Source organism: Phoca vitulina, unplaced genomic scaffold, assembly GCF_004348235.1.
Source record: "Phoca vitulina isolate PV1807 unplaced genomic scaffold, GSC_HSeal_1.0 scaffold11, whole genome shotgun sequence".
NCBI lineage: Eukaryota > Metazoa > Chordata > Mammalia > Carnivora > Phocidae > Phoca > Phoca vitulina.
This window is the reverse complement of record NW_022589714.1, coordinates 48,132,208-48,158,073: the sequence shown is the minus strand read 5'-3', so window position 1 is coordinate 48,158,073 and position 25,866 is coordinate 48,132,208. Positions and strand designations below refer to the sequence as shown.

Sequence of the window (25,866 nt, the reverse complement as noted above, 5' to 3'; positions counted from 1 at the left end):
CCAGGTGCCCCAATTTTCTTTCAATGTAGAGGAAAGAAAAGGTGGACAGAGCATTCTTCAGGGACTGAGGGAACAGCAGAAGCAGAAGCCAGCAGATCAGACCTTGGGAGGTTTAGGGAGTGGTGCAGGGGAACCGAAGCAGAAGGGGCAAGGGCCAGAGGGAAGAACTGGGGTGGAGGGCAGCCAGATGGGCCGCTGAGGCAAAGCCACCCTGGGAGCCCAGGGTCTTCTACCTCCTTCTCCAGACATCCCCTGCCACACTTCCCACCTGTCCACAGCACATGGTACGGGTGAGGTCATTTCCCCTCCGTGGCAGCCTGGCCCCCAGCCCACCCCCTCCCTCCTCTACCACCCTAGATTGGAATCCCTGAGCTTCATTTCTGGGGCTTCGGTGGGCTTCCATCCTGAGCGGGAATAAAGTGGGAGCCACAACCTCTCAGCCCCATGCCTGTAGTTGAGCTGAGCATGTCTCTCCAGGCCCTGGTGTCCCATGCCCATGGCATCACTGGGGCCACCTGGCTCTGCCGCCCACACTCCACCTGCCATGTCCACCTTCCCGTCCGCCCTCTCAGAGAGCTCACCTGAGCACCTGTCTCTCCCAGGATAACCGGTCCAATTAGGGAGGACCCACCCACCTCCTGCTCCCCACCACCCAGCACCCAAGCCTTCACTGTCCCTTTGCCTCATGGAGAGACAGCCCACTGGAAAGGCACAGACACGGCCGAGGGAGCAGCCCAGAAACCACACCCCGCCAGCCATAAAACACGATAGGGCCCCCTGATGGGGGATTACGTAGCCATTACACGCCATGTTTCAAAGACTGAGGAGAGTGGAAAATGCTCCCAACTGTAGGCTGGTGGGCAAAAGCTGCCTACAGAACCACAGAGATGTTATGGTCGCAACTTCATAAATTATACACAAGAAAGGCTAGAAGGAAATACACACACGCTTCAGGTTTTTAACTCTGGATGGTAGGATGAGTGGGCAATTTTCATTTGCGTCTTTAGGCTCTGCTGTTTTCTTCCAAATCTGCAATGAACGCGTTGGCTTTTATAACAGCACCAACAGGAAGGAGTCAGGGGCCATGGGGCCACACTCATACATAGGGACGCAGAGCTGACTATCCTGTGCTCCATGGGGCCGAGGGAAGACCAACACTATGCCAGCCTACAAACCCACTTGACACCACCCGCAGACTCCCACACTAAGAGCGGGCGGCCTCAAAGGACCTGCCCGTGACATTCAGGAGTGTGCAGGGGCAAGCACTGGGCTGGGAATCTGGTTCTAAGCCCAGCTCTGATTCTGACTAGCTAGGTGGCCCCACATATTAACTTCTGTGGGCCTCAGTTTCTTCATGTAAAGTAGGACATCTTTGTAGGACTGTCGGTCGTGTGGAATGACCAAGAAGTAACTGTGAAAGATCGTACACTATCAGTGGTTTTGAGTGACCCCTGTCCCCCCGATTCCTATTCTACTCCGGGCCCTAAGGCCCTACCACAGTTTCTGAGAAATGCTCAGAAGCTGCCGACAGCAGGTGCCTGAAAGTTCCCAAAATCGTACATGCTGAATCTCAAGCTGTACAGAAAACATACATATTTTTAATTAAACTGGAATCCCAACAAAAGCTAAGGAAAAAGCCACTTCCTCCTTCAACGTTGCCAAAGACCACTGTACAAATTGGAGCAAAACCCACTCATCTGATCACTCATGAAATAGGGGAAAGTTCATTGTCAAAGCAAGTACCTGCTGCCTCAGTTCCAGCCGGCTCTGTGCCTGATTTCTTTTAGGAACAGAGAATTTTTTTTTTTTTCACATTGACATCTTTCTGTTAAAAATATTTTTCGACTTGGGAGGCCTGGGTTGTTCAGTCAGTTAAGCGTCTGCCTTCGGTTCTTGTCATGATCCCAGGCTCCTGGGATGGAGTCCCACATCGGGCTTCCTGCTCAGCAGGGAGTCTGCTTCTCCCTCTGCCTGCCGGTCCCCCTGCTCATGCTCACACTCTCTCTCTCTCTCTCACTCTCTCTCTCTGACAAATAAATAAAGAAAATCTTTAAAAACTATATTTTTCAACTCATCCCTCTAGCTTCTGTGGAGACCCACAAAAGAAATAGGTGACACAGTCCCTAACCTCAGGGTCTCTCTGGCGGGGAGGCTAGAAGGAAAGAAAGCTCTGGGACCAGCACGGACTAAGGGGAGTTGGAGCCCGTCCAGGTGAGGACTGGTGAGGGCAGGAAGGGTCCCAGAGGAGGAGGAGGTTTGAAACTGGATGTGAAGAATGGGGAAGAATAAAGAGGGTTTTCAGTAAGGGAAGCCACATCTCTTTCAAAGAGAGTTTGGTGAATTATGCAAAATTAATATAATAAATATGTACAATGTGCTCCGGGTGACAAGGCTTTTCTTGCATCTCACTGCGTACCTTGGGGTGGAAGAAAGAAGGCAGCGGATTCCTTGATACTTCAGAGGACGTATTACCTGGAAAATTTACATAGAAAACAAGAAGAACAGTTTCAAGCCCCCCAAAAGGAGAGTTTTGAGGCCCTCCGGGAAGAAGTGGGAAATCTCCTGCCTCACCACCCTCAGAAAGTATTCAGTGAAACTGGGTCTGGATGCATTGTGCAGATGGGAAAATGGAGAAGCTGACAGTCTGAGTGATTTTTGTCAAGGGCCCAAGGCTGGTTAGAACAGAAGGTGGGCCCTCCCAGCAGACAGAAGTGTCTAAACCAAGGTGCAGATGGAGGGATGAGCATAATGTGCGGGCCTGGGACGGGAGTGCTCCTTGAGGAGCCAGGGAGGCGAAGGACCAGCCAAACTCCAGCCCTGAGCGGCTGCGGGACCCAAGGAGTCACCACCCCTCCGAGCTGCATCTGTTAGGTGGATACACAAGGCAGTCATGGAGTCCAAAGACAGCAGAGTATGGGCATGAAAGCGGTTTTGCTAGTAGTCGCACCTGAATGATGGGGGTGGGGGGGTGGGCCGGCAGACAACCAAGCCGGGATAGCGATGGTCACCCCCACCCCTGCCAGTTCTCAGCACCTTCCTAGAGCATGTGTGGGATGGAGGCCCAGGAGCCCAGGGCCTCCTGCTCCTGCCGGACCTGCACAGAGGCCTGGGACTGCCCCCACCCTGCCCCACACAGACTCACAGTGAAGGAGGGCCCACTCACTCTTCTGGGCAGCTCCTGAGCTAAGGACTGGGGTCCCTGCTCCCCACGATCTGCTACACAAGGCTGCAGAGGCCAGGTCAGCATCAGCCATGGGGCCTCCTCCCAGCCCCTCCCAGCAGCCAGCAGAGGTGGAGACCCAGCCCCAGGGAGTCCTGGCCTCACCCCTGGCTGGCAGGAGGCCAAGAGATTACAACTACACTGGCCCTTTGACCCGGCACTCTGGGGATGTGCAGGGGGGTGGGTGCACAAACGCAGCCTGCTCACAAACTGGCAAGGTTGGGAACCACCTAGTGTCCGTCGCAAGGAGACCAGAAGCACAGAGGACTGTGTGGTCATACAAAGGACAAGCTCCTTACTCACCGCTGAACAATCCCCAAGGTCACCACGCAGGTGCTGCGGCCGTGTGAACATGAGGGAAAACATAGGTGTGCAAGCATTCCCCTGATACACTAGTGAATGGCGCCCCCCGAGTGTGCAACACGGCAGCCCCGAGTCCAGCCCCAAGCCCTCTTTGAAAGGAAGCAGTGGCTGCCTCCGTGGTGGGGCTGGGGTATGTCCTTGGCTTCCTTCGAATGCCCGTGGGAATGTATGATGCACTTCAAAAATAATACTATAGGCTTAGGGGACTCCAGGGCCCCTGGATAAAAGGCACATTCAGGAGAGAGAAGCATCTTTAAAGGAGACCCCCTCAGGCCCCTCCACATACAATCCCTCTCTCTGCTTCCCACCCTTACCCCTCCACACACATCTTCCTCTCCCCCCACCTCTCAAAATGCTTGAGAAAGAAGCCAGGACTCAAGGCCAGGAAGGCCCAGCACAGAGGCTGGGGGCTTCCCCGCCTGATGCTGGAGGTGAGAGGAGAAGTCCTGGTCCAGGCTGACTGGCCAGGGCCAGAACCAGGCCTAGGTGGGCATGGGGGAGGGCAGGCAGGCGAGGGGGCTTAACTCTCCCTTCATGGAGGCTTGTTGTACTTTCGTAATTGATTTTGTGTCTGTGTCCCCGGGATACTTAGGACCATCTTAGAAACCACTTAAGCAATTTAAAATAATCAAAGTACTTAGAAGGCACTTAACATTTCCTCACACTTCAGGCTTCCCATAAACCCCCTTCCAGCTGCCACCTGAGGCCTCAGAGCGACCACTGCCAGGAGGTCGGCGCCTGTGTCAGGCCCCGGGTCCTACCGTGTCACCCCAAGCCTCGGCAGTGCCCGAAGCGAGACAGCCGACCTCCACACAAGCACCAGGCTCTCCCTGTCGCCACCAGGCCTTCAGACTCCAGGTCCCTCTGCCTGGAAGGCCCTCCCCTGCTGGCCAGCACAGCCCCCCACCCAGCTCACTGTATCCTGGCTATTCAGCTGGTTGCCCTCCTATAGGAAGCCTTTTCTGACACCCCCTACCAGGCTGGTGAAGGGCACCTCATCCACCCCACGAAAGCCCTCATCTCATTGTCATGAAATCACTGACCCCTTGACTCCCGAAGTCAGGGGCCTTGACCCATACACCGGGTTTCTAAAGCATGGTCTGCACAAAGCAGAGGTCCGTCATGTTTGCTGAGTAAAACAATGAATCCAAGCTTGACTTCACAGATGGAGTCAAGAAGGTCCGACCCTCCCCTGGATGACACGAGAGCCTAGTCAGGCTATGGTAACCCTGGGCACATCACAAGCCTCAAAACATCAAGCTGATCCCGGGGGAGGCAAGGGCCAACCCTGAGTCCTCACCATTTATCATTATCCTCATTTTATAGAGGAGGACACCCAGGCTCAGAGAGATCCAGCAACTCACCCAAAGTTGCACAGCAAGTGAGTGGCAGACCCAGGCGAGGCATCTCCGAATGCAGGTCCACAAAGCCCCCAGGAGCTTGGTGAAATAAGACTTCACAGCCTGAGAGTCCCCTTAGCAAGGCTGTGTAGGCCCAGGCACCTGGTGAAAACTTGTGTTTTAATAAGCCCCAGGAGGTTCCAATGGGGAGGCAGGTTTGGAAATCAGCGCCCTTGCACACAAGGTAGAGAGCAGCCTGGCAGCCTCTGGGAAAGTTCAGGAGGCTTATTCCCCATGAGTCTGCAATTCCGCTCCTGGGTGCGACCCACAAGAAACTCTCCCAAGAACACAAAGACAGACTGGCAAGGATGGTTGTGCAACACCGTTGGTGGAACCAGGAAGATCATCAGGGAACTTGCCCAGGTGCCCACAGCAAATGAACAAGTAAATGCACGGGGCACTGTTCCAGTGGGGAACTACACGGCCAAGAGAAGGAACTAGGCCACTGAGGAGCAATGTGATACCGAGCAAACCCAGCAAGCCGCAGGACATGCAAGACGATCACATTTTCAGCAAGCATAAAACATGCAAAACAAAACTATGTTTAAGTACACAGTAATTAAAAGACTTAGCAGCAATCCATACAGGGGGCGCCTGGGTGGCTCAGTCGGTTAAGCGTCTGCCTTCGCCTCAGGTCATGGTCCCGGGATCCTGGGATCGAGCCCCGCATCGGGCTCCCTGCTCAGCGGGGAGCCTGCTTCTCCCTCTGCCGCTCCCCCTGCTTGTGCTCTCTCTCTGACAAATAAATAAAATCTTAAAAAATAAAAAAGAAACAATCCATACAGGACAGGGCAGTGGCTGCCTGAGGAGGAAGCAGAGGAGGGGCACATAGAGGTACACGCAGGGCCTCTGATGACCTTTGGCATGTTTTCGTTCTCAAAATGAAAACAAATGTTGATACTATTAGGGCAAAACATCAATATTTGACCAAGCCAGGTGGTGGGCACAGGGTAGTTTATTAGGCTCTATAATTCTCCATATGCTTGAAATTTGGGGGTAATAAAATTCATGATGCCTTGTGAGAGAGAGGAACCCCTTTTCTGTCAGGCCCACATGGGAGATGCCACTCATCTTGGATAAAAGGCTCCTTTGTGAAAGCTTTGTGCACCCCACTTCCCCCATCCCCCCTCAGAACAGACCTGATCCCGGAAGCCAGGCCTCCCGCACACACCGGGGGGCGGGGCCCAGTCCTAACCCTCAAATGTCTCCCCTGAGGGGGGAGGGAGGGGTGTCTTCCACCCAAAGTCCTTCCTAAGGGTCTAGCCTCGCCCTCTCCATTCTGCTACCGCGGGAGGGAGGAGGGGGGCACAGTGGATCCCCTGACAGCTCTCAGGACCTGAACTCAGAGGGCAGGAGGCAACTGCACTGAACACAAACACCCACAGTCCTGACCCTGACTGAGGTTAATGCTGCCGGGCCTCCCCTGGGGCCTCCCCCAAAACCCCCGGCGGAGGGGGAGGGAGAATGAGGTAAGTGCTGTCTCTCTACCCTGCAGCCCTGGCCAGAGACACCAGAGGACCCTTAGGGCCCCTTGCTGCTCCTGCACGGTGCGGGGGTGGTGCTCAGCGGGCTTCTCCAGCATACTTCAGCCTTAATGAGTTTTAAATTCCTCCTAGGCCCCTGGGGATGGCTGGGGAGCAGGCAGCCAGGCCTGGTCCCACCCTCACTGCCCCTGCGCTTCCTGCCTCCCGGGTCATCCTGGGACACCTCTCAGTGGGCCCCAGGAAAAACTAAACCCTGGGGAGGACTCAGGTCCAGGAGTGAGAGAGTGAAAGAAGGGGACAGGGAGAAGAATCCAGCTTCCCACTCCCGCATGAGCACACTTCCCCACAGTTACTGTTTCCTGAGCACTTACTACACGCTAGGCGCTGGGCCAGTCACTTTGCCTTGACCCATTTCACGCTCACAACCGTCCTCCCCATTTTACAGATCTGCAAACGGGCCCAAAGAGCTCACAGGACCTGCCCCAGGTCCCACGGCCAGGAGGGGCAGAGCCAGGATTTGCCCTTTTGAAACAGCGTCACATCCCAGTGATTGAGCCCCTCCCCACCACCCTGGGCCTCTCGCAGAGCCGGCCAACGGCCACCCCACAGGCGAGGAGAGCAGAGCCCAGAGCCGCAGCTGCCCACAGCCAGGCCACATTTTCAATCAAGGGGAAATTTCTGGAACTGTGTTGGGGTTGAGGGGGACAATCTGAGTCAGGAAGGGGGATCTGGAGGGGTCGGGTGCCCACCAGGGAGCGCTCAGTCCTGAGATGCAGATGGCCATAATCAAGGGGTAAGGCAGGCAGGTGGCCAGAGTGGCCAGTGAGGCTGGGGCACACCTGTGCAGGACCTGGTGAGCTGTGGGCCACTCCTACCACTTGGCCTTAACCATGGATGAGGCCCCCACATGATCCAGAGTGGCCCAGGCAGAGCCAGAGGAGGTATACGGGCCAGCAAGGAGAGATGTGGGGAGAATAGGAGAGGGAAGCAGAGAAAGCCAGCGTCCCACAGAATGAGGCAGGGGCTGGGGACCAAAGGTGGCCCTGCCTCCCTGCCCCCAACACAGCTCCGGGGTACCACTCTGCCCCGCCACCCCAGAGCCCGGAGGCTGGAGCCTGCATCTCATCACCTCGCCCCGGCCCAGGCCCCTGAGCCAAGTGGCAAGCGTAAAGGTCAATTGGCATATAAAGTAGAATTTGCCTTCTTTTCATTTCCAACATGTCTGGGTCATAAAAATGCTAGTTTAATAAATTGGGAGGAAACTGAAAAGCAAACAGCTCATTCAGGGTTCGGCAGGGGGAGGTGCCGTGAGCGTAACTCCTCGGACAGTGCGGGCCCCACCCCTGCCGCAGGCGCAGCTCCCTCACACGGTTCCACACCTGGTGGAACTCCCTGGCACTGACAGACCGGGCCTGGCACTGGGGGGAAGGGGACGACCAAGAGGGGTCCAGCCCGATCCTGCCCTCGACAAGCCCATGGACTTGAGGGAGACCCACAAGAGCCACACAAAGGGCCCCATGTGCCCCAGGATCACCTCCGTCCTTGAAAGCTCAGGAAAGTCTTGGATTTTGAGTCAGTGTTTGAAGGAGGAGTCTGACTCTGCCCATCAGACATCAAGAGGGGCATTCCAGGAGGAGCGCACAGCCAGGAAAATCCCCGAGGCAGGTTTTGGAAAGCACGGCACAGGCTCAGAGAACATGCAGGGTTGAGGCAGGCGGGACTCCACTGGAGAGACGACCAGAAAGGTCACGGGGCCCGTGGCAATCCTGTGGCAACCTGACCACTGGGGAGTAAGCTCAGCGCTCCTTCCGCAGGAGAGGTCACGGGGTAGAGGAGTGGGGTCAGCCCGCCTGATCCAATGCCCTCGTTCCTCCCAAGGTCACACAGTGAGTTGGCAGCAGAGCGAGACCCAGAAGGCAGGTCCCTGAGCTATGGGAGGCCTCAGTGGTAAGAGGCCCCACAGCCCTCCCCTGAGTGGGGAGCCGGAGATCATGCCAGCATCCCCCACACCTCTCAGTGAGGGTCAGGGGAGCCCCAGGACCATCACACTGGGGACACTCAGTACACTCACCAGTCATCCCTCTGCCAGAAGCCGGCGATCCGCCCCTCAGCATTGCCCAGCTCCCCAGCCAGCATGGCTCAGACCACACCCCCTCCCCCTTGAGCCCCCTCTTGGATGCTCTGTCAGCAGATGAGGACTAACATTCCCGAGCCCTACTGAGCACCCATCACACCACCAGCTCCTCACTGCATTATTCCACATCCTCACCCTGAAAGGTACATGTGATTCTGCCATTTCACAGATGAGATGAGCGAGGTCCAGAGAGGCGGAGTGACCTGGGGCCAAGATCTGAGCTACCCACCATGTGGCTGCCGCCAAGGCCAGTGAGTGCTCCTGGCTGCCCGCGACAACCAGGCACTCAGCCGCCATCTGCAGCCTACATGCTAGGTTCTGCCCCGAGCACTTGCAATGCATTCATGTAATCTTCCCAGTGCCCTGTGATGTGGGTTTCTGGCATTTCACAGATAAGGAAACTGAGGCACAGAGCGGTGCCCCCCCCCCCCAGGTAATAAATGGCAGAGCAGGGGTTTGAAACCAGGCCATCTGGCCCCGGAGCCCATGCCTTCACCACTGCACCCTGCCACCTCCCGGTCTGGCTGGCCCTGCCTTGCTCCTGTCTCCAGCTCTCCTTCCTCAGGCTGGGGTGGGGGGTGGTGTGGAAAAGGGACAGTGCGGGCATGAGTGGGACGAGGCAGCAGGATGGGAGCCCAGGGAAAGAATGAGCCTCTCGCTCAGACTCTGCCCTTATAGATCCTCCCCCATCACCTCCGTGGCTCCACAAGGACAGTGCAGGGACCACTTGCCTATTTTACACGTAGGGAAACTGAGGTCCTAAAAGGCCCAGGGATTGCCCAAGGCCATCAGACTCCTGCTGATCCCCCTCCCACAACACGCTTTGCAGTAATAAGGATCAGGATGTGGGTTTTGGAACCCCCTTGGTCCCCCCCTCCCTGTCCCCAGGACTGTCTTGGTCCTCCCTCTTGAGTTCCTAGGTCAATAACTAGGCAAAGTCCTGCCCCAGGGCCTTTGTACTTGCTGTTCCCTCTACGTAGAACACTCTTCCTCCAGATATCCATAGGGCAACCCCCCCCCTTACTCTATTCGAGCTTCTGCACAAATGTCCCCTCTTCAGGAAAGCCACCCCCAACCATGCCATCTAAATTGGTCCCCCTCTCCCTCACCTCTCTAGTGACTTCCCTGCTTCGTTCTGCAGGGAACTGCCCCTCCCCGTGAGATATGTATCTGTTTTACCTGTTCACTGCCTGTCTTCCCTCTCAAACATGGAAGCCCACCAGGGCTAGGCCTTACTCCATTTTGTGTCCTGTTTTATAAGGTTGCTTAGAGCGGTAGTTCTTCACCTGGGCTGCACGTGGGTATCACCTGGGGAACCCAAGCCCCATCTCAGACCAATTAATCTGAATTCCTGGGGTGGGGAATTAATTTTTAGAGATGGGCAAACCGAGGTCCAGACAGGAGAGAGAGCGAGATGCCAGCAGTCTTGAACTTGAGCCTCCCCAAGTTCAGTCCCACCTCAGCCCCTCCGCAAAGCCCCACACCTCGCTCAGGGACCCTGTCAGCTCCTACCTGGACTCCAGGAGACCCCAGGCCTCCCTCCCGGGCATTTCTGGGAAGTCGCCCTGGAGGCCCCTCTCCCTCCTTTTAGTTTCACAGTAAGGAGCCTGTTTGCCAGTCCAGTCGCCAGAGCAGAATCCCACCTTCCACCCCCAAACCTCCTGTGTTCAGAGCTGGTCTGCAAGCCCGGGGGCCACCTGGGAGGCAGCAGGCTTGAGAGGACTGCAGGGTGGGCGGGGTGCCTTCTGGGGAAGCCAGGTGGAGGGGGGGAATACTAGACTGACTCAGAGCACCTGGGTCTGGTGGTCAACCAAGCCTCCCGGCAGGTGTCCAAACACAGACCTGGCCTTCAGGTTTCATCAGCCCTCTGGAGGCTGAGGAATTGAATGCTCTAGTAAACTCCCCTGGGGGACTGTGATAAGCAGCCCGGCTTGAGAACCACTGAAGCCACACAACCTCTACCCCAGCAGCCCTACCCACCCGTCCTCCCGCCACCTCTGTCTCCCCAGTATCTGACTGTATGGCGACCCCTCCACCATGGGCAACGTCCAGGTGGTTTGGACAGAGCTCAGAGGGCACAGAGAGAACGGGCAGAGGAGTAGTCGCAGGGGTGGGGGGCTCTCAGCCTCCCCCTTGGGGCTGCAGCTGCTTCCCGGTGCCATGTGTCCCCTCCCCCCACCTCCCTCCCCTCTCTGTGCAGGCTCCAGCCTGACCCTTATGTCTTGAGATCCCCCTTCCGGGACGCTCACCACAGAGGGACACCCAGTGCTTGGGGGAAAGAGGGACGCAGTAAAAGCAAGGGCTATGTGCTCCCCACCTGAGGAGCAGCCCCTGATAGTCACCCTCAGCAAGCCCCACTGCCCACTCCTCCCCACCCCTCCAGGGGCCCAGCACCTCACAAACACTAACATCTATCAAAACCCTTCCGGTAGGGGCACCTGGGTGGCTCAGCCATTAAGCGTCTGCCTTTGGCTCAGGTCATGATCCCAGGGTCCTGGGATCGAGCCCCATGTTGGGCTCCCTGCTCGGCGAGAAGCCTGCTTCTCCCTCTCCCACTCCCCCGCTTCTGTTCCCTCTCTCGCTGTGTCTCTCTCTGTCAAATAAATAAATAAAATCTTTAAAAAAAAAAAAAAAAAAACCTTCACGTAACACCAGCGTCCCCTAACCACCTACTAAGGGCTTTGTACACATTAGCACCTCTGCCAGGTGAATACCAGCATGCCTGTGAGTAAACTGAGGCTCAGAAAGGCCCCACAGTGAGTATCAGGCCAGGTGTAAAACCCAAGTCTATCTGATGGCCAAGCAATAGGAGCGCAGACTGGCAAAATGGGTGGCTTCGGGGCCAAACAGCCTGGGTTTGTATTCCGGCTCCACCACACCAGCTGTGTGACCTGGGGCAAGTTGCTTAGCTTCTCTGGGCCTCAGTTCTCCATTTGTACAATGGGGATAACAACTGTACCCCCGGGGGTTGCTGTGAGGATCAAGACGAGCCCTGGCATAGGACTTTATTTATGGGCACCGAAATTTAAATCCCACATGATTTTCCTGTGTCGTGACATATGATTCTTTTGATTTTTTTCTTTAAGCACTTAAAATACCAATACTATTCTTAGCTCATGGGTCACACAAAAACGGGTGGTGGGCCAGATTTGGCTCTTGGGCTGTAGTTCGCTAACCCCTAGTCTAGGGGGGAAGCCAACAGCAAACAGGAAAACGAGGAAGTATGGACAGGAGTACAAACTGTGATGAGTGCCATAAAAGGAAAGATGAAGAAACAAGACAGAATAATTGGGGGGGGCTTCCCTGAAGGGAGTCCATTTAAGCTTAAGTTTGAATAAGAAGGATCTAGACTCATAGAGTCAAGGGAGAACATTGAAATAGAGGGGACAGCAGGTGAAAAGGCCCTGTGGTGGGGAAAATAGTGTCATCAAGGACCATAAGGAAAATGGTATGAGTGTGGAGTATACCCAAGAGAGACAAAAGATGCGGTCAGGGTGCCAGGTAGCACAGAGCCTCTCAGAGAGGCAGGAGTTTGGAAGTTTGTATTTTGATCTAAAACCAATGAAAGGTTTAATAGGGGTGAGTAGATTCCATCTGGCTTTTAGAAAGATCGCTGTGGCCCCTGAGCAAAGGTTTGGCTGTGGAGAGGCCCAAATCAGGGAGAAGAAGAGAAGTTTCCTGCAATGGTCTGGGGGAGAGGCCCCAGGGGTGGGAAGGGTGGGGGTGTCACATCTAGGACACATTCTGAAAGGAAAGCCTTATAGGGTTTGCTGACAGTAGAAAAAGGGTGGTCAAAGCTGTCACCAAGTTTTTTGGCCTGGGCGCTGGAAGGATGAAGCTGTCTTCAAGGGATTGGGGCAAGCTGTTGGGAGGGTGGATGGACTCTCTCGAAAGTTCCTCCTGGTTGTGCAGTGAAAACAGTTTGAAGACACAAAGCCACATCCTCAACAGAACATCTTGTGTTATCTAAGCCACAAAGTTTCCCCCAGAGTCCTGGGCCAGGCACTGAGGAGTAGAACGAGCCAAGCACCAGGCAGGCAGCTTTCTCCAGAAGCGAGCCACAAACCTTTACAGCACTCACAGCCCCACGTGGGTCAAGAGCATCACACTGCCAGGCGGGGAGGCGGGGGAGGGGGGTGCACAGAAGGGATAATATAGCTCAGCAGCGCCCCTGGCCCATCCTCTCCTAGGAAACTGGGGCACCTGCCCATCTCCACCCTCCCCCCCGCCCCCGCTCACCGGTGTCCCCTCCGCCCCCTCTCTTGCCTGCCCCCTTCTACCCTCCCTCCACTGCACCCCACTCCTTCCTCCCATGCCCCACTGTGTGACAGTGAGACATAGCTCATTCTCTGAAAGTTAGGTAGGCTGCTCAGTCTGCAGGAAGACATGAGAGACCCAGCAGATGGTGGGGCCGCTCCAGGATCAGCCTCAAAGGTCACCGTCTGTCACTGCCCACCCGCTCCAGCCTCTTCCACATCAATGGAGTCTCTCATGCTGATTTCAGGCCCCTCGACAAGCTGTGCAGTGACATTTCCTGCGGGCTGACTGTGTGCCAGGCACCGTGCTAGGCCTGCTCTGGACATTAACTCTCAATTCTCCCACCTGGCCTACGAGGCCGTTCTCATCCCCATTTTACACATGAGGAAACAGAGGCACAAACAGGAGAAACCATTAGCCACAGTGGCAAAGACTATCTGGCCCCAGCATCCAAATTCTTAACCACCATGCTGGATAGCCACACCCCCTTCTTCAAGCCTCAGCTTTTCTGTCTGCTGCAAATGAATGAAGGACTCAATGCAATGATTTCTGAATCCTTCTCGCTCTTACAAGTCTGGGATTTGAAAACTGCTTCCTTCCAAGGCACTTGATATGTTCTTTCTCCCCGCAGCAATGGCTGCTCTCGGGAAAAGATCTTATTGGCTTATTCACACTATGGTGTAAATGACCTATAGGGTGAATGGAGGTGAGGGAAGTCCGGTGGAAAGAAGATTCAAACCCAGACCGAACTGGCTCCAGAATCCGGGCTGTCCCAACATAGTATTGTGCAGGCCACATCCTCGGCCTTTAGGATCTCTTCCAAAACGTGTTCTTTACACCCATCAATATTCCCCGTCCCAGGAAGAGAGAGCCAAAATGAGGATGAAGGAAGAGGATGGGAACAGGAAGTAAGGGATATAAGCTGTCAAGTCAGACTCACGACTTCCCAGAGTCAGGGCTTCTGGTCCCCATGAAGGCCTGGGTCCCACTTTCCAACCCAGTTTATTTGGACAGACATTCTGGAAGGAGTCAGGCCTGGGAGCAGAGGACCTGACTTCCAGCCCTGCCCTGACAATTAATCAGGGCTCAGATTCCACATCTGTATGATGGGGAGTTGGCCCCTTCCAGCGCTACTAGTTTTGAGTCTTGCTCACACCCTGACCCCGACAGCACCCCGTTAGCTTTCGCCAGGGAGGAAATCACGTCTTGTACCCCCAAGCCCAGAGCTCCTCTCTGAGCTGCGCACAGGAAATTCACCTTTTGGAGGAAGGGGAGCTGTAATCAGAGCCTCTGGTGGAAGCTCCCAGCAGGCCCCACTTACTGGCCGTGGCAGAGCGGGGCTGGGGCCGCAGAGGTGCCCTTGAGAGAGACACTTGACACCAGAGCTGCCCCGGCCTGGGCGCCCCTCCCTCATGCTCTCCAGCCAGGGGCTCCTGCTCCCGACTCCCCCCAGCCACCACCACCAAAGTTCAACGTTTTTGCCTCTGTAAATGGCTTTTAAGTTTCTCACCCAGCCTCTCATTTCTATCAGTTTAATTATTGAGGAGCCTTCTTGTCGCCAGCCTGGAACATTAACGCTGTTAAAAGGAACCCAGGGAACGCAGACCACAGATGACTGGCTCCCTCTGGCTCTCTCCCCATCTCCCCTGCCCTGCCCTTCCGTTTCCAACATGCCCCCTCTGCCCCCCATTCCTTTTCTCCTCCCCAGGCCTCTACCTCCCAGTCCCATCGCGCTTTCTGTGCAGCCAGGGAGACTCCTGACCCCCTGCCCCATCCCCCTCATCTCTCTGCAATTTGAGGAGGCGCAGATGAAACTGAGGCCTCGGCCATGTTCCTAGGTGACCAGATGGGCAGAGATAAAGGAACACCTGGGAGCCCCTAGGCTGGTGAGTCACCCTCACCCCACCAGAGACCTTTCCCCAACCAGAGAGGGACTAGAAGTCAAAGTGCACTCCCATGTGGGGTCACTGGATGCCTCACCCCAAAATAGCCACATTCCCAAGAACATGCTTTAAGTCCTAATGCTCACGGATCCTATTCTTGGAGCCTTTACCCTGTGTCATGACACCTCTCCACTCCTTTGAGCCTCTCCACCTCCCTATGAAGTGGGCACTGGCTCGCCCCTGGGAGATGGTGGGGCGGGCGGGGTCACTCACTGAGGTCACAGCCATGAGGGCCCCATCAGGCTGTCTTCTGAAACACCCAGAGTCACCGAAAGCGTTTAATAAAAAGCTCCAATAAGGAAACTTTTGGCCTTTTCTAAGACAGGGGTCTAGGCCCCACCCAGACAGACTGACAAGGAGTCTGGGGCTCATCCCCTCTGCTGATGGCCCCAGGTGGCCTCACCTCTCAGGCCTGGGGCAGGTGGGCTGAAGCGATGACTCAGCTAGCCTAAGCCACCGCCAGGCCAGGGCCTGGGCAGCTGAGCCCTGCTTCCTCCTCCCCTCTGGGTCTCCACTCCTCAGTGCAAAACAGCGCAGGTGGGAGACCTGGACCAGGCTACCCGTTCCCAAACCATCTACGAGGAATGACGTCTGGCAGTACAGCCCCATAGGGGTTGTTCCGATCGTCTACTGCAAGGGCAAGGTTTCCTTCAAGCCTTCTGTTTCATCTTAATCTGGCATTCTTCATAATGCATCCATTTGCTTGAAAATTAAGATAGTGTTTCCATCTCGATCATCATGTAAAACCAGCACTCCAGGAAGAAGGCCCATAGGTGAGAACCACATGGCACATGACCCCGGAAAGTTCCAACCCCCACCCCATGCTGTGACAGGACAACTCTAACTCTCTTTCTTTCCCACCCACCCCCACCCCCCTGCCCATCTTGATGGCCTTCTACACCATTCAACCCCAATTCTACCCAGGCCCCTAGAAATGCCCCCCAAGTACTATGTATCATGGGACTGGGCAAATGGCCTCAGCACTTCCCACTCTGCATGGGCCCCGACAGCCTCTCTCAGCCCACTGCGCCTAATTCTGGAGACTTTGAGGAGGGAAGGGGCCACCTCCAGAGGCTGAGAACCTGACACCAGGGTGAAGGAAGGACCCAGCGGCTTCCTCTGTGCATTCCTTCCTCCTCCTCCAGCATATTCTCTCTCCCTCTCTCTCTCTCTCTCTCTCCCCCCCAACACACACACCCCTACCCCTTACACACACACACACACAAGCACAAGCACAAGCACACACAAACACACAGAGCAAACAAGGCAGGCTCCAAGAGAAGAGCGGCTCATAATTATTGGTAAAATGCTTGTAATGTTTTTCTCTCTACCCGGTAGCTTTCAGTTGTTTTAGCAGCTTAGCAAAGCACTTGGCTTCAATTGAATTGCAAATCAGCAGCTCTTGCCCCAGGAAGAGAGGATGGGAGGTAGCAAGGAGGGGGTGGGGAAGGATTCCAGAAGGAAAGGGAGAAAGGTGTGCAAGACAGAAGGGCAGAAGGAAGGAAATGAGCGAGGGAAGCTTGGTTCCAGGCAGGGAGCAAGAGAAACAGAGACTGCCTGCTCCTGCCAGGCCCTTTCCCTGTCCTCGTCCAGCCTCTGCAGGTGCTGTAGCCCAGTGCCCCCTCCAAAAAATCAAGACACATTTTATAAGCATAGTCTTGGGGTGGAGTGGGAGGGCCACACTGGGCTTTCTCAGCTACTAGACGAAAAACATATCTTTCTTGAGAATTGCAATTATTTGAAAACAATGTCAAAACAAAAGTCTTGCTTTATGTCTCTGGCAATCTCCAACATTCGTATTTCCATTCTCCCTATCTATCTCTTCGACTCTGTCCTTTTCTGTCTACCTGTATTTCTATGTATCCATCTATCTGTCTTTTTACATATCTGTCCACCTATCTCCTCCTCCCTTCTGTTGTTTTCCAGCACTTCCTTTTCCTCTCTTGGTTCAGAATTCCCCACAGAGGAGCTGAGTTGATCAAGGAGCTCCGGGCGGCGGTGCTGTTTCAGCACCATGGTCAGCACCATGGAGCTGGGGCCCTCCCGACACCTTCACTCCGCTAAACCTAAGCTCTGACCACAGGACTGCCCCCAAATTCTCAGATACTGCTCCGGGGGGCGGGGGGAATAACTCTCTTCCTCTTCCTCAGAGTCCTGGAGGGAAGAGGAGAAAGAAACTAGCCAGGCCCAGCACCCTGGGTGTGGAGGGCTGGGGTTGTCGGAAGACCACCTCTGGGGCCAACCAGCCAGGCACTAACCTTGAAGAGGCGAAGGATGTTGGCCACCATGATGGAGACTGAGCTCCCCGAGGCACCGATGACACCCACCACACGTTCAGGTTTGGTGATGATGGGTGGGCCGCCACTGCCACAGCGGACCTCCGTGCCATCCTTCTCGATGAGCGCCTGCACAAAGGTCAGTGACTGCTCGAGGGCATGGGTGTCCCTCGAGCAGGTGTCCAGAATGCGGGCGCCCAGCGTGATGTTGGGCAGCAGGTCCGGGTCATTGTTGATGCGATCCAGGGCAAAGAGCATGGCCTCCAGCCGGTGGATGCCTTTCTCCTTCTTAAGTTCTCCGCAGGCCTTGCCCTCTGAGCCCCGGCCGTGCACTGGGAACAGGCCCCCCAGTGTGATGTCCCCATCTATGCGGATGGAATTCATGTGGGGGTGGCCCTTGGGCTTCCCCAGGGAGAAAGGCACCCAGGGGCCATAAAGGCTAAGGAGCAGGCAAAGAGGCAGCTGGGCCCACCACCAGCCCCAGCCTGTCTTCCCAGGCATCTCGGAAATCCCTAGAGACCCATGAACGGCAGGCCCCACTCCTAGCCTTGGCAGGCCCCTGGCCCCACAGCCTGGGTGAGCATGGGTGGGTCAGCTCCCACAAGTCTCTCCAGGGCAGCTTCAGCAGCAGGGTGGCTGAGGGCGGCCAACGGGGTAACCCATGCTGGTGCTCCCCGCCACTCGGGCAGTGCTCAGTTGCCGACACGGGCCATGCTCCCAGGCAGCCGGGAGCGGCCAGGGAGAAGCAAAGTGCTAGTCTCGGTCCCCACGTCCTGCAGGCCTGTTCTTGACGGAGGAGTGTGAAAAGAGAGTGCTCCTAGCTTGACGTATCTTGGCATCAAGGAGAAAACAGCTTCAGTGCTTTCCTCCTACCAACCTTAGAAGGGAGAGAGAGAGAGAGAGAGAGAATCAAACAGAAGCCCAAAGAAGACATTAGCTATTCTGATCTCTCATCAGGAGCCTGAGAGAAGGAGATGCTGGAGGTTATCGCCACAGGCTCCACAAATCTGAACTTGGTTTTCTCCCAGCTGCTGCTCAACTTTGGTTCAAGTGGGAGAGCCTGAGGCAGAAATTAGGTCATGTTCGAAGATTTCACAAGGCCTGTACCCACTGCCGTCAGAAATCCGGGCATCAGAGAGCACACTCCCCAGGAACAGCCTGGAACTGACTTGGGAGGAAGAGGGGTCTTCCTCAACACTCACCTACATGAAGGAGTAGCAAGAAACCAGTTCTACAGGGTCCGACCCCATTTTAGAGATGAGGAAACTGAGGCCCAGAGCAGGAGAGCATTTTGCCCAAGTCACACAGGTAGTGAGAAGCAAAACACCACGCAGAACCCAGCTCCCCGCTCTGGAACAAGAGACACTTAGGCTCCTTGGGGACTCAGGGATAAGGAAAGCCTGCAAGGCCCCCTGCAGAAGAAACGAAGCTGGGAGCTGCTCACCCTGAGAGTGAGCAGCCAGGAAGAAGCTGGGGCTGTCCGGGTTCAGACTCCTCCTCCTGAATCAGGCAATGAAATTTCACATTTCCACCCCAGCTGCCCAGCCACCCCGGGACAGAGGGTAACCCCAGGGGCTCCAAGCTCAAGAAGGCAAGCCTCCTTTTCATTTGCTTGGCCTCTTTCCCTGCCATCTTTCTCATGGTCTTTATCTCTCAATTTCTCCACTGCTCCTCCTCTCTCCCCCCTTCCTCCCTCTGAGAGTGGGGCTCAGGTTACAGCCTGAGCTACTGCACATTATTATGATCATTGTCATTATTATTGTTGTTGTGATTAAATATTTATCTGCAAGGGTAGAGGAGAGAACACCAGCTCTTCCTCATTCTCACTGCTAATTTGGGCTAATTTCCCCTGGGGTTCCTTCCCTTGCCCCAGCCTCCCGCTCAAAGCCAGCAGCAACCTCCCTCCCCTCAACTTAAAAGGCCACAGGGAGAAAAGCTAGAAGCTGAGTCAGGGATTGGCTGGGGGGCTGACTCCCAGGTTTCCCTCCTGATGGGCTTGTCAAATGAAGACCAGCAAGCCACATGCCCATCCTATGCCTCAGTTTCCCTAGCCATTTAGAAGAAGGGCTTGCGTTTGGATTGGGAGGTTTTCCTAGAGATGTGATCCCTGCATCCAGGCCAAACAGGGGTCTCAGAGCCACCTGTCCCCTACTTGTAATTCCCACCGCAAAGGCCCTGACTGTTCCAGATCTGGGGAAAGGAGAGGGAAGAGGGTACCACCCCAGAGTCCAGCCTCAACTCCTGGGTTTCTCTGGCAAGCGCCTTCTGAACCCTCACCTCACCTCTGACCCCTTATCAAAATGTTCCCTCACCCATTAGCTCCTCAGAGGCCAAGAACACAGCTACTAATTCCCCGGCACCCCATTCTTCAGGGGAACCGGAAGCCCGGAGGCATCCCATAACCCTGCCAAAGTCACAGAGCAAGTCAAGAGGGGGCAGGACTTGGGGAGAGACCTGGGGCAGCCTGCAGGAAAGCTTCCTAATCCCACTGTCCCCCATGAAGCCAGGAGCCAGTGAGCTAGCAGTGGGGGGTGGGGGGATCAGTGCTTGGGGGAAGGCTGAGAGTTAAGAGCTGTTATGATGCTGGAAGGGGGCAGCTACCCCTGGATGGAACTGTCATCTCCACCTCCACCTCCCTGTGCCTGAGTTTATCAGATCGCTTTCCCCGGGGACCACAGGGACCACGGGGAGTGAGGGGCTATGGGGGACTCAGGGCACCGCAATTCAGACAGGAGCAACTGGAGAAGCCTCGGACAACTCCCACAGTCCTGTACCCACCCTGCCATCCTCTGGAAAGGCCTTGGTTCCCAAATCTCTAAGACAGAGGGGTTGGAGGAGGAGGCAGTCTGGGGGCCATACTGCCCCTGCAGGGCATTTTCAGTTGTGACAGGGATGGGAAGGAGTCCCCTCTGGGCCTGCACCATGAAGCGTTGTCTTGTCCAAAGGCTGGAAGGCCTGGGGAGCAATGACAACGTACTGCGCCGTGCAGGGCACCATACTAAGCGCGTGGCTTACATTGTCGGGTGGCGCTCCCACCCCCAGGAGCCGGCTGGCATTCCCACCCCTCCCGCACAGACGAGGAAGCCGATGCTCCGACGCTCACACAACGACCTCCGCCCCAGGCACACAGCGCCGTGCAGGCCCCCCGCGCCCCCCCGCGCCCGCCCAGGGGTCCTCCCGAACACCCTGCAGGTCCAGGCTTGGTCGGCCTGGATGAAAAACGGAGAGATGGTTGGCATCACGACAGGCTGGGTGCCGAGGCCGGAGCAGGGCCGACGCAGGCCGGGAGACCGACGAACAGCAGCTTCCGACAGTCGGGCCCTGCTCAGGCTTCCAGATTCTTCGTGAGGGCTCGCCACTGGCTTCTCCTGCAAGCCTGACCCCTCTAGGCCGAGGAACGTGCACACAGGGGCACGTGTACGCACACACACACCGCACACACACAAACGGACCACACACCACACGGACAATATGCACACGCATCACACACACATACACATACCACATCCCACACACCATATACCCGACAGCTACGCACTGCACACACACACACCACACGGACGACACACCACACACACACGAACCACATACACACCACACACCATACAGAAACATACACACACCGCGCACACCATATGCACACACACACACCCCACCTACCACACATACACACACACACACGCGCGCGCGCGCGCGCGCACAATCGGGAGAGGCAGAGGCAACATGGAGGAAGGAGGCCTCGGTGAGAAGAAAAGCAAATCCTTGCAGGATTGGAATCAAGACCTCAAGGCCCCGGCCTGCCCCAAGCTGGTCAGACTGCTCGCGGGCTTCCCTCCGCCAGGACTGGGCCCCCCCCCCCGCCCCGAGCCTACAGTGGGTCCCACTCCATCCCTCAGCCCTGCCAGGTCTGCCTTTACTGAACATCTCCAAAGAGCTAGGCAAACCACTGCCTCTTTTAGCCTCCCCTCCTTCCTTTGATCCTGTAACAGGAACAAGGGAAAAGTAAAAATACTCTAAGTGAAAGGAGCCACCAGGAACAGAGCCTGGGGGTGGGGCAGCAAGGGGAGGCAAGGCCATCCTTCCAGACCCCACAGGGCTGCCTCCACCTTAGGGAAGGGGGACCAGATAGGGGGAGGCTCCAAGTCCTCAGACCACCCCCCCCAAATCTAAAATAGCCAGGGAAGCTCACACCTCAGACGTTTGGGGGTTGGTGGAGGGGGACATATCCCTCCCCAGATGAAATCACCAGGAAGGCCGCATGTCTAAACCAGTGTGCCCACCCACTCCCAGGGGGCCTCTTATTCTATCCTTCCCTCTCCTTCCCCACCTCTCTCCTCAACCCTGTATTCTCCTCCTTTCTACCCCCTGCCAGATCCTTGGCTCCAGACAGGCGGGAGGGATGAGCAGAGGGAAGAGCACATGGTCATCTCCACACACAACAGTATTTTTCAAAACATCCTCTTCAATGAAAGGGGATGTGAGGAGAGCCGGGGGGGGGGGGGGGGGGGGGTTGGCAGTCTCCCCTCCCCCCCAGCCCAGGCACCCCACTATCTGAGGGCCTCTCTGATATCTGCAGGCCTGCAGGGAGAAACTCCCCCAACCTGCCTCAGTGACCCCTTCCAAGTCCTAACGAGCTGGATCCCATGCTTCCTCACGTCTAACCTAAATCCTTCCCTCCACAACCAGGGAGCGAGCCAGGAAGAACCACAAACCAAGGAACAACAACCAGATCCATAGAGAGCCACTGTGATTTACTAACCTCTGATTTACTTTTCACTAAGCTGCTTTTTATTCTCCCAAAGCTAAGGAAAGAGAATTCTCCCAAACCCCAAAGTCAAGGACAGAGTCAGAGGGAATGACCCTGCACTCTGCTCCCGGGGATGGGGACTGCACCCAGAGCTGCTCTCAAGCTCTGGGCTCTTCCACCTGCCGTGCCCCCAGCACACCCCCCAACCTCTGCCTTCCTTAAGCCAGGCCTCCTCCCTCCCCTCAGCTTTTCCACTCGCCCTCCAGCACTTGAGTCCTCTCTCTTAACTTTTGCCCCTGCAGGCGGCCCAGTCCAGATGCTCAGAAGAGCTAGGCATCGTGGATGGATGAGTGGAGCCTGTTTTGAATCTCCTGAGTTGTTTAGATGCCTCATTGCCCACATCTCACACTTCCCTAGAAGGGGCTGGCAGCTTGGCTCCCCAATGGGAAAAGTGAGGGAGAACCTCCTCCTATCCCCCTTGGGACCCCACACTGGCCCAGCAGAGGTGTGCTTTGCTGGAGAGTCTCCTCCCAAATGGACAGGGCCTAGACCCAGGGAGGTAACAGGAAGCTGCCCCCCCACCTTGCTGCACAGCAACAAGGCCCATAGTTCGATCTCCACCCGTGTGACTCCCAGTCCATGGGGAAAGGGGGGATGGCCAATTAGCTCCCTCAAATCCCAGCAGCCCAACCCTCTCTCCACAGGGACCACAACTTGGGGGATCGTGTCAGACTCTGCTTGCTATCTCTGCATCCCAGCCTGGCAAGTGCCTGGCACCCCCCACCAGGGGTTGTGGAAGTGAATGAATGATGTGATGTGAGTGAAGGATTCTGGGCTCTTCCCACCCTCTCTCCCAGGTGATCAATGTCAACATTAATAGAGAAGAAGCCCTGCTCCCAGACACTCCCCGGGCCAGCCAAGCCATGTTTGAAGAGCCAGGAGGAAGGCACAGTGGAGGTCTGGGCTCCGTGCCCCCTTCCCTTCCCAGCCCCAAGCAGCTCCAGCTCACCAGCCTGTATAAGGAACCCTCCCAAGTGCCTAAACCGCGTATCTCATTTCCCAAGCCATCCCCTCCCTGCTCTACTGGAACAGCAAGGGCCTGACTCAGAAGTGACTGGTTCTGTGCTGGGCCTGTGGTGGGCACCGCAATGTATGGGGAAGGAAAGAAGAAACGGCTGGAGGACAGGAGGGATGAGGAAGTCATCCCTCAGCTTAATGCCCATAGAAACTAAAGAGAAAACTTCAAATCCATCGCTGTGCTTCCCCCACTCTATGATTCCCTCCAGGCTCCTCCCTGTGACTCCCACCCTTCAGGTAGCAACTGACACCCTTCCTCCTCCAAGAAGCCTGCCTTGATTATTCCAGTTCTTTTTCCCTCCTTCTCGCACATTCGCGCCTCTCTCTCTGTTGTTATTTGGCAATGATGAGCCTGGAAGATTTTAAGGGCCTGCGTGGGCCACCCTCATCTCTGTATCCCCTGTGCCTAGCCCAAGGCTCGGAACACAGGAAATTCTCAATAAGCAACAAGACACAGGCAGGTCCTTGCCCAGAGCCAGCAGGCAGCCACAGGTGATGCCCAGGGCAGGGTCTGCAGCAGCATCCTGTGTCGGCAGAGGAGGACTCGGACCTGGCACCGCATTCTTACAACCCCCCGTGTGGTCAGGCATAGAATACAATCCCTTCTGCCACGACCATCGTTACTGACCGTGTCATTCGAATATGTGCTGAGCACCTACTGTGTGCAGGCTCTGTTGTGGGCACTGGGAAACTGCTACGAGTGACGGACACCAGCACCTGCCCTGTGGGGCCAGCCTAGGGGGTGGCACAGGACAGGCAATAAACAAACCTGCACAAAGATGTGCAGCACTTCGGGGAATCCAGGGGTTAGGAAGAAACCTAAGGCAGGTGAGGAGAGGTCAAGACCCTGCGGCTTTTTCAGAAAAAGATAATCAAGGAAGGCTTCTCTGAGGAGGTGGCATAGGAGCAGCAACTAAAAACAGAAAAGGTGTGAGCCATTCTGGGAGAGAAGTGTCCCAGGTAGAGGGAAGCAAGTGCAAAGTCCCTGAGCTCGTGCTTAGCATTCATTGTTCAAGGACCTGGAGAGCAGCGGGAAGGGGGAGAGGTGGGAGAGGAGGTCAGAGAGGGCATCAAGTACAAGATCTAACAAGACCTCTGTGGCTGGAGAAATGGGAGCCCACTGAAGAGCCTGGAGCACCATGACAGGCAAGGATTCATGACAAACTCCAAGAGCTGCCACCTGCTAAGGCCACAGCAGCTCACAGCCCTGGAGGGCAAAGCAAGCCCATCTCATCAGCCCTGGGCCCCCCCCCGCCCCCGCCAACCAGTTCAGCCCATGAAAGGCCCAACCCTGACCTTCCCCCTCCCCCAGAGCCAGAGCCCAAATCTCTTCCACCTGCCAGCCCCCACTTGCAGCCCCCACTTCCATGCAGGCCTCCAGGCCTCTCCTTCCTGCCCCAACTCGCCCTGCCCCCACCTACCTCCCCGCTCCCCAGTCTTCTGGCACAATCCAAGTGGGCAAGTGTCTTTGTTTGCAGCTGGTGCCATTGTGGGCTTCCCAGCTAATGTGCTTGCTTCCTCTCTCCTCCTTCCTGTCCCCCCCCCCTTAAATAAGACCGCGCCCCGCCCCCCCCCAGCACTGCCCTGCCAGGCCAGGGCCCAGACTGGCTTAGCAAGTCAAAGAGCAAACTCACTGTCTGGCACGGCCACGAACATGACCACGCTGGTGGGTGACACTCCCCTCCCTCGTAGGCCACACTGAAGCCAGGCAGGGAGAAGGGGCGGTGACACCTGAGAAGTAATCACTCACTAGAAACCTAAGAATCCGGGTCAAGTCCCCAATCTTGATTTCTAAAGATCTAAAATCACTGGTAAAGGTGTGAGCCACAGCAATGACAGTGTTTTTACTAGAAGTCAGAGCCCCCACCAGAAAACAAGTGCGGGGGACTAGTTCCTGTCCCCCTGAGGGTAGGGGACAGAGCAGGACCCAGACTGGGACCAGCAGCTGACCGAGCTCTCCTGGGACTCCCCGGGCCACAGCCAGCACTTTTTCCAGAACAAGGAGGCTTCACTAGACACCACAGCCAGCTAGTCAGCACGGCTCAGCCCAAAATGGCATGGGCTGGCATTACGGGCTGGCATTACCCAATTACCGCAGATAATATCGACCTTAATTGAACGGGGTCCAGATAATGTCATTACGCACTGCGTTCCCCAATTTATTTAATATACGTGTGTACACATATCTTTATGCCTCACTGCTGCCGCGAGATTACTAAACGGTGAGGTTAATAATAAAACATTTCGACGGGAATCATCAGCTTTAATTTAAGGGGTGATTTTTACTATCCTTGTGGTGCTCGTTTTTCCAAGGAGCCAAGAGAAACAACGGACAGGCTGGAAGAGGCCCTCTCAGGCCCACGGGCTAGGAGGCGGGCTGGGCAGGGCTGTGGGGTAGTCTTGTCCTTTCCAAGCAAGTTCTGCTGATACGCCTCCTTCTCAGGAGCAGGCTTGGGCAGGGAAAGAGAGGTGGGGGGAGCGGAGGCTGAAGCCCCCCCCCCCCCAGCTTGACTCCAGGACTGGCGGGGAGAAGGAAGCTTGCCTGGCATGTAGAGCTGCGGCCCTGGAGTTGGGCTGGGAGGCAGCAGGGGGACACTGGGAGAGAGGCAGGGCGAGGGGACAGAGGGAGGCCAGAGACGGTAGACAGGCAGGAAAGGAACGAGTTCCCAGGAGCCGGGAAAAGGTGGCCTGCCCTACTGCAAGGGCCAAAGGCAGTGAAATCTCTCAATTAATTTCTGATAGTCCCCTGCTAACTAGGGCAGAGTTGACATGAAAACAAGCCCTCCTTGCTCTTTCCAGGAGCAGACACCAGGCTCGATGGGAGCCACACAAAGCTAGCGTCCTTGGCTCCAGGCCGGGCGGCCCCCCATGGGAAGCCCCTGGGTCTCCTCCCTCAGGTCGGCCCAGCCAGCCGGCAGCTCTCTGGCAGCCCCCACGAGCAGGGCCCGAGCCCCGATGCAGCCCC

General features: G+C 56.1%; 1 protein-coding gene across 4 annotated transcripts in view; it reads right to left on the bottom strand.

Annotated features, from left to right (window-relative positions):
• GRM4 (glutamate metabotropic receptor 4) overlaps positions 1-25,866 on the bottom strand; it is a 117,112-nt gene that overhangs the window by 88,635 nt on the left and 2,611 nt on the right. For all 4 annotated transcript variants that reach the window (XM_032410003.1, XM_032410004.1, XM_032410001.1 and 1 more), the window contains exon 2: positions 17,060-17,954. In XM_032410003.1, the coding sequence (XP_032265894.1) occupies positions 17,060-17,578 (519 nt within the window). In that variant the 5' untranslated portion in view covers positions 17,579-17,954. The remainder of the gene's footprint in view (positions 1-17,059; positions 17,955-25,866) is intronic.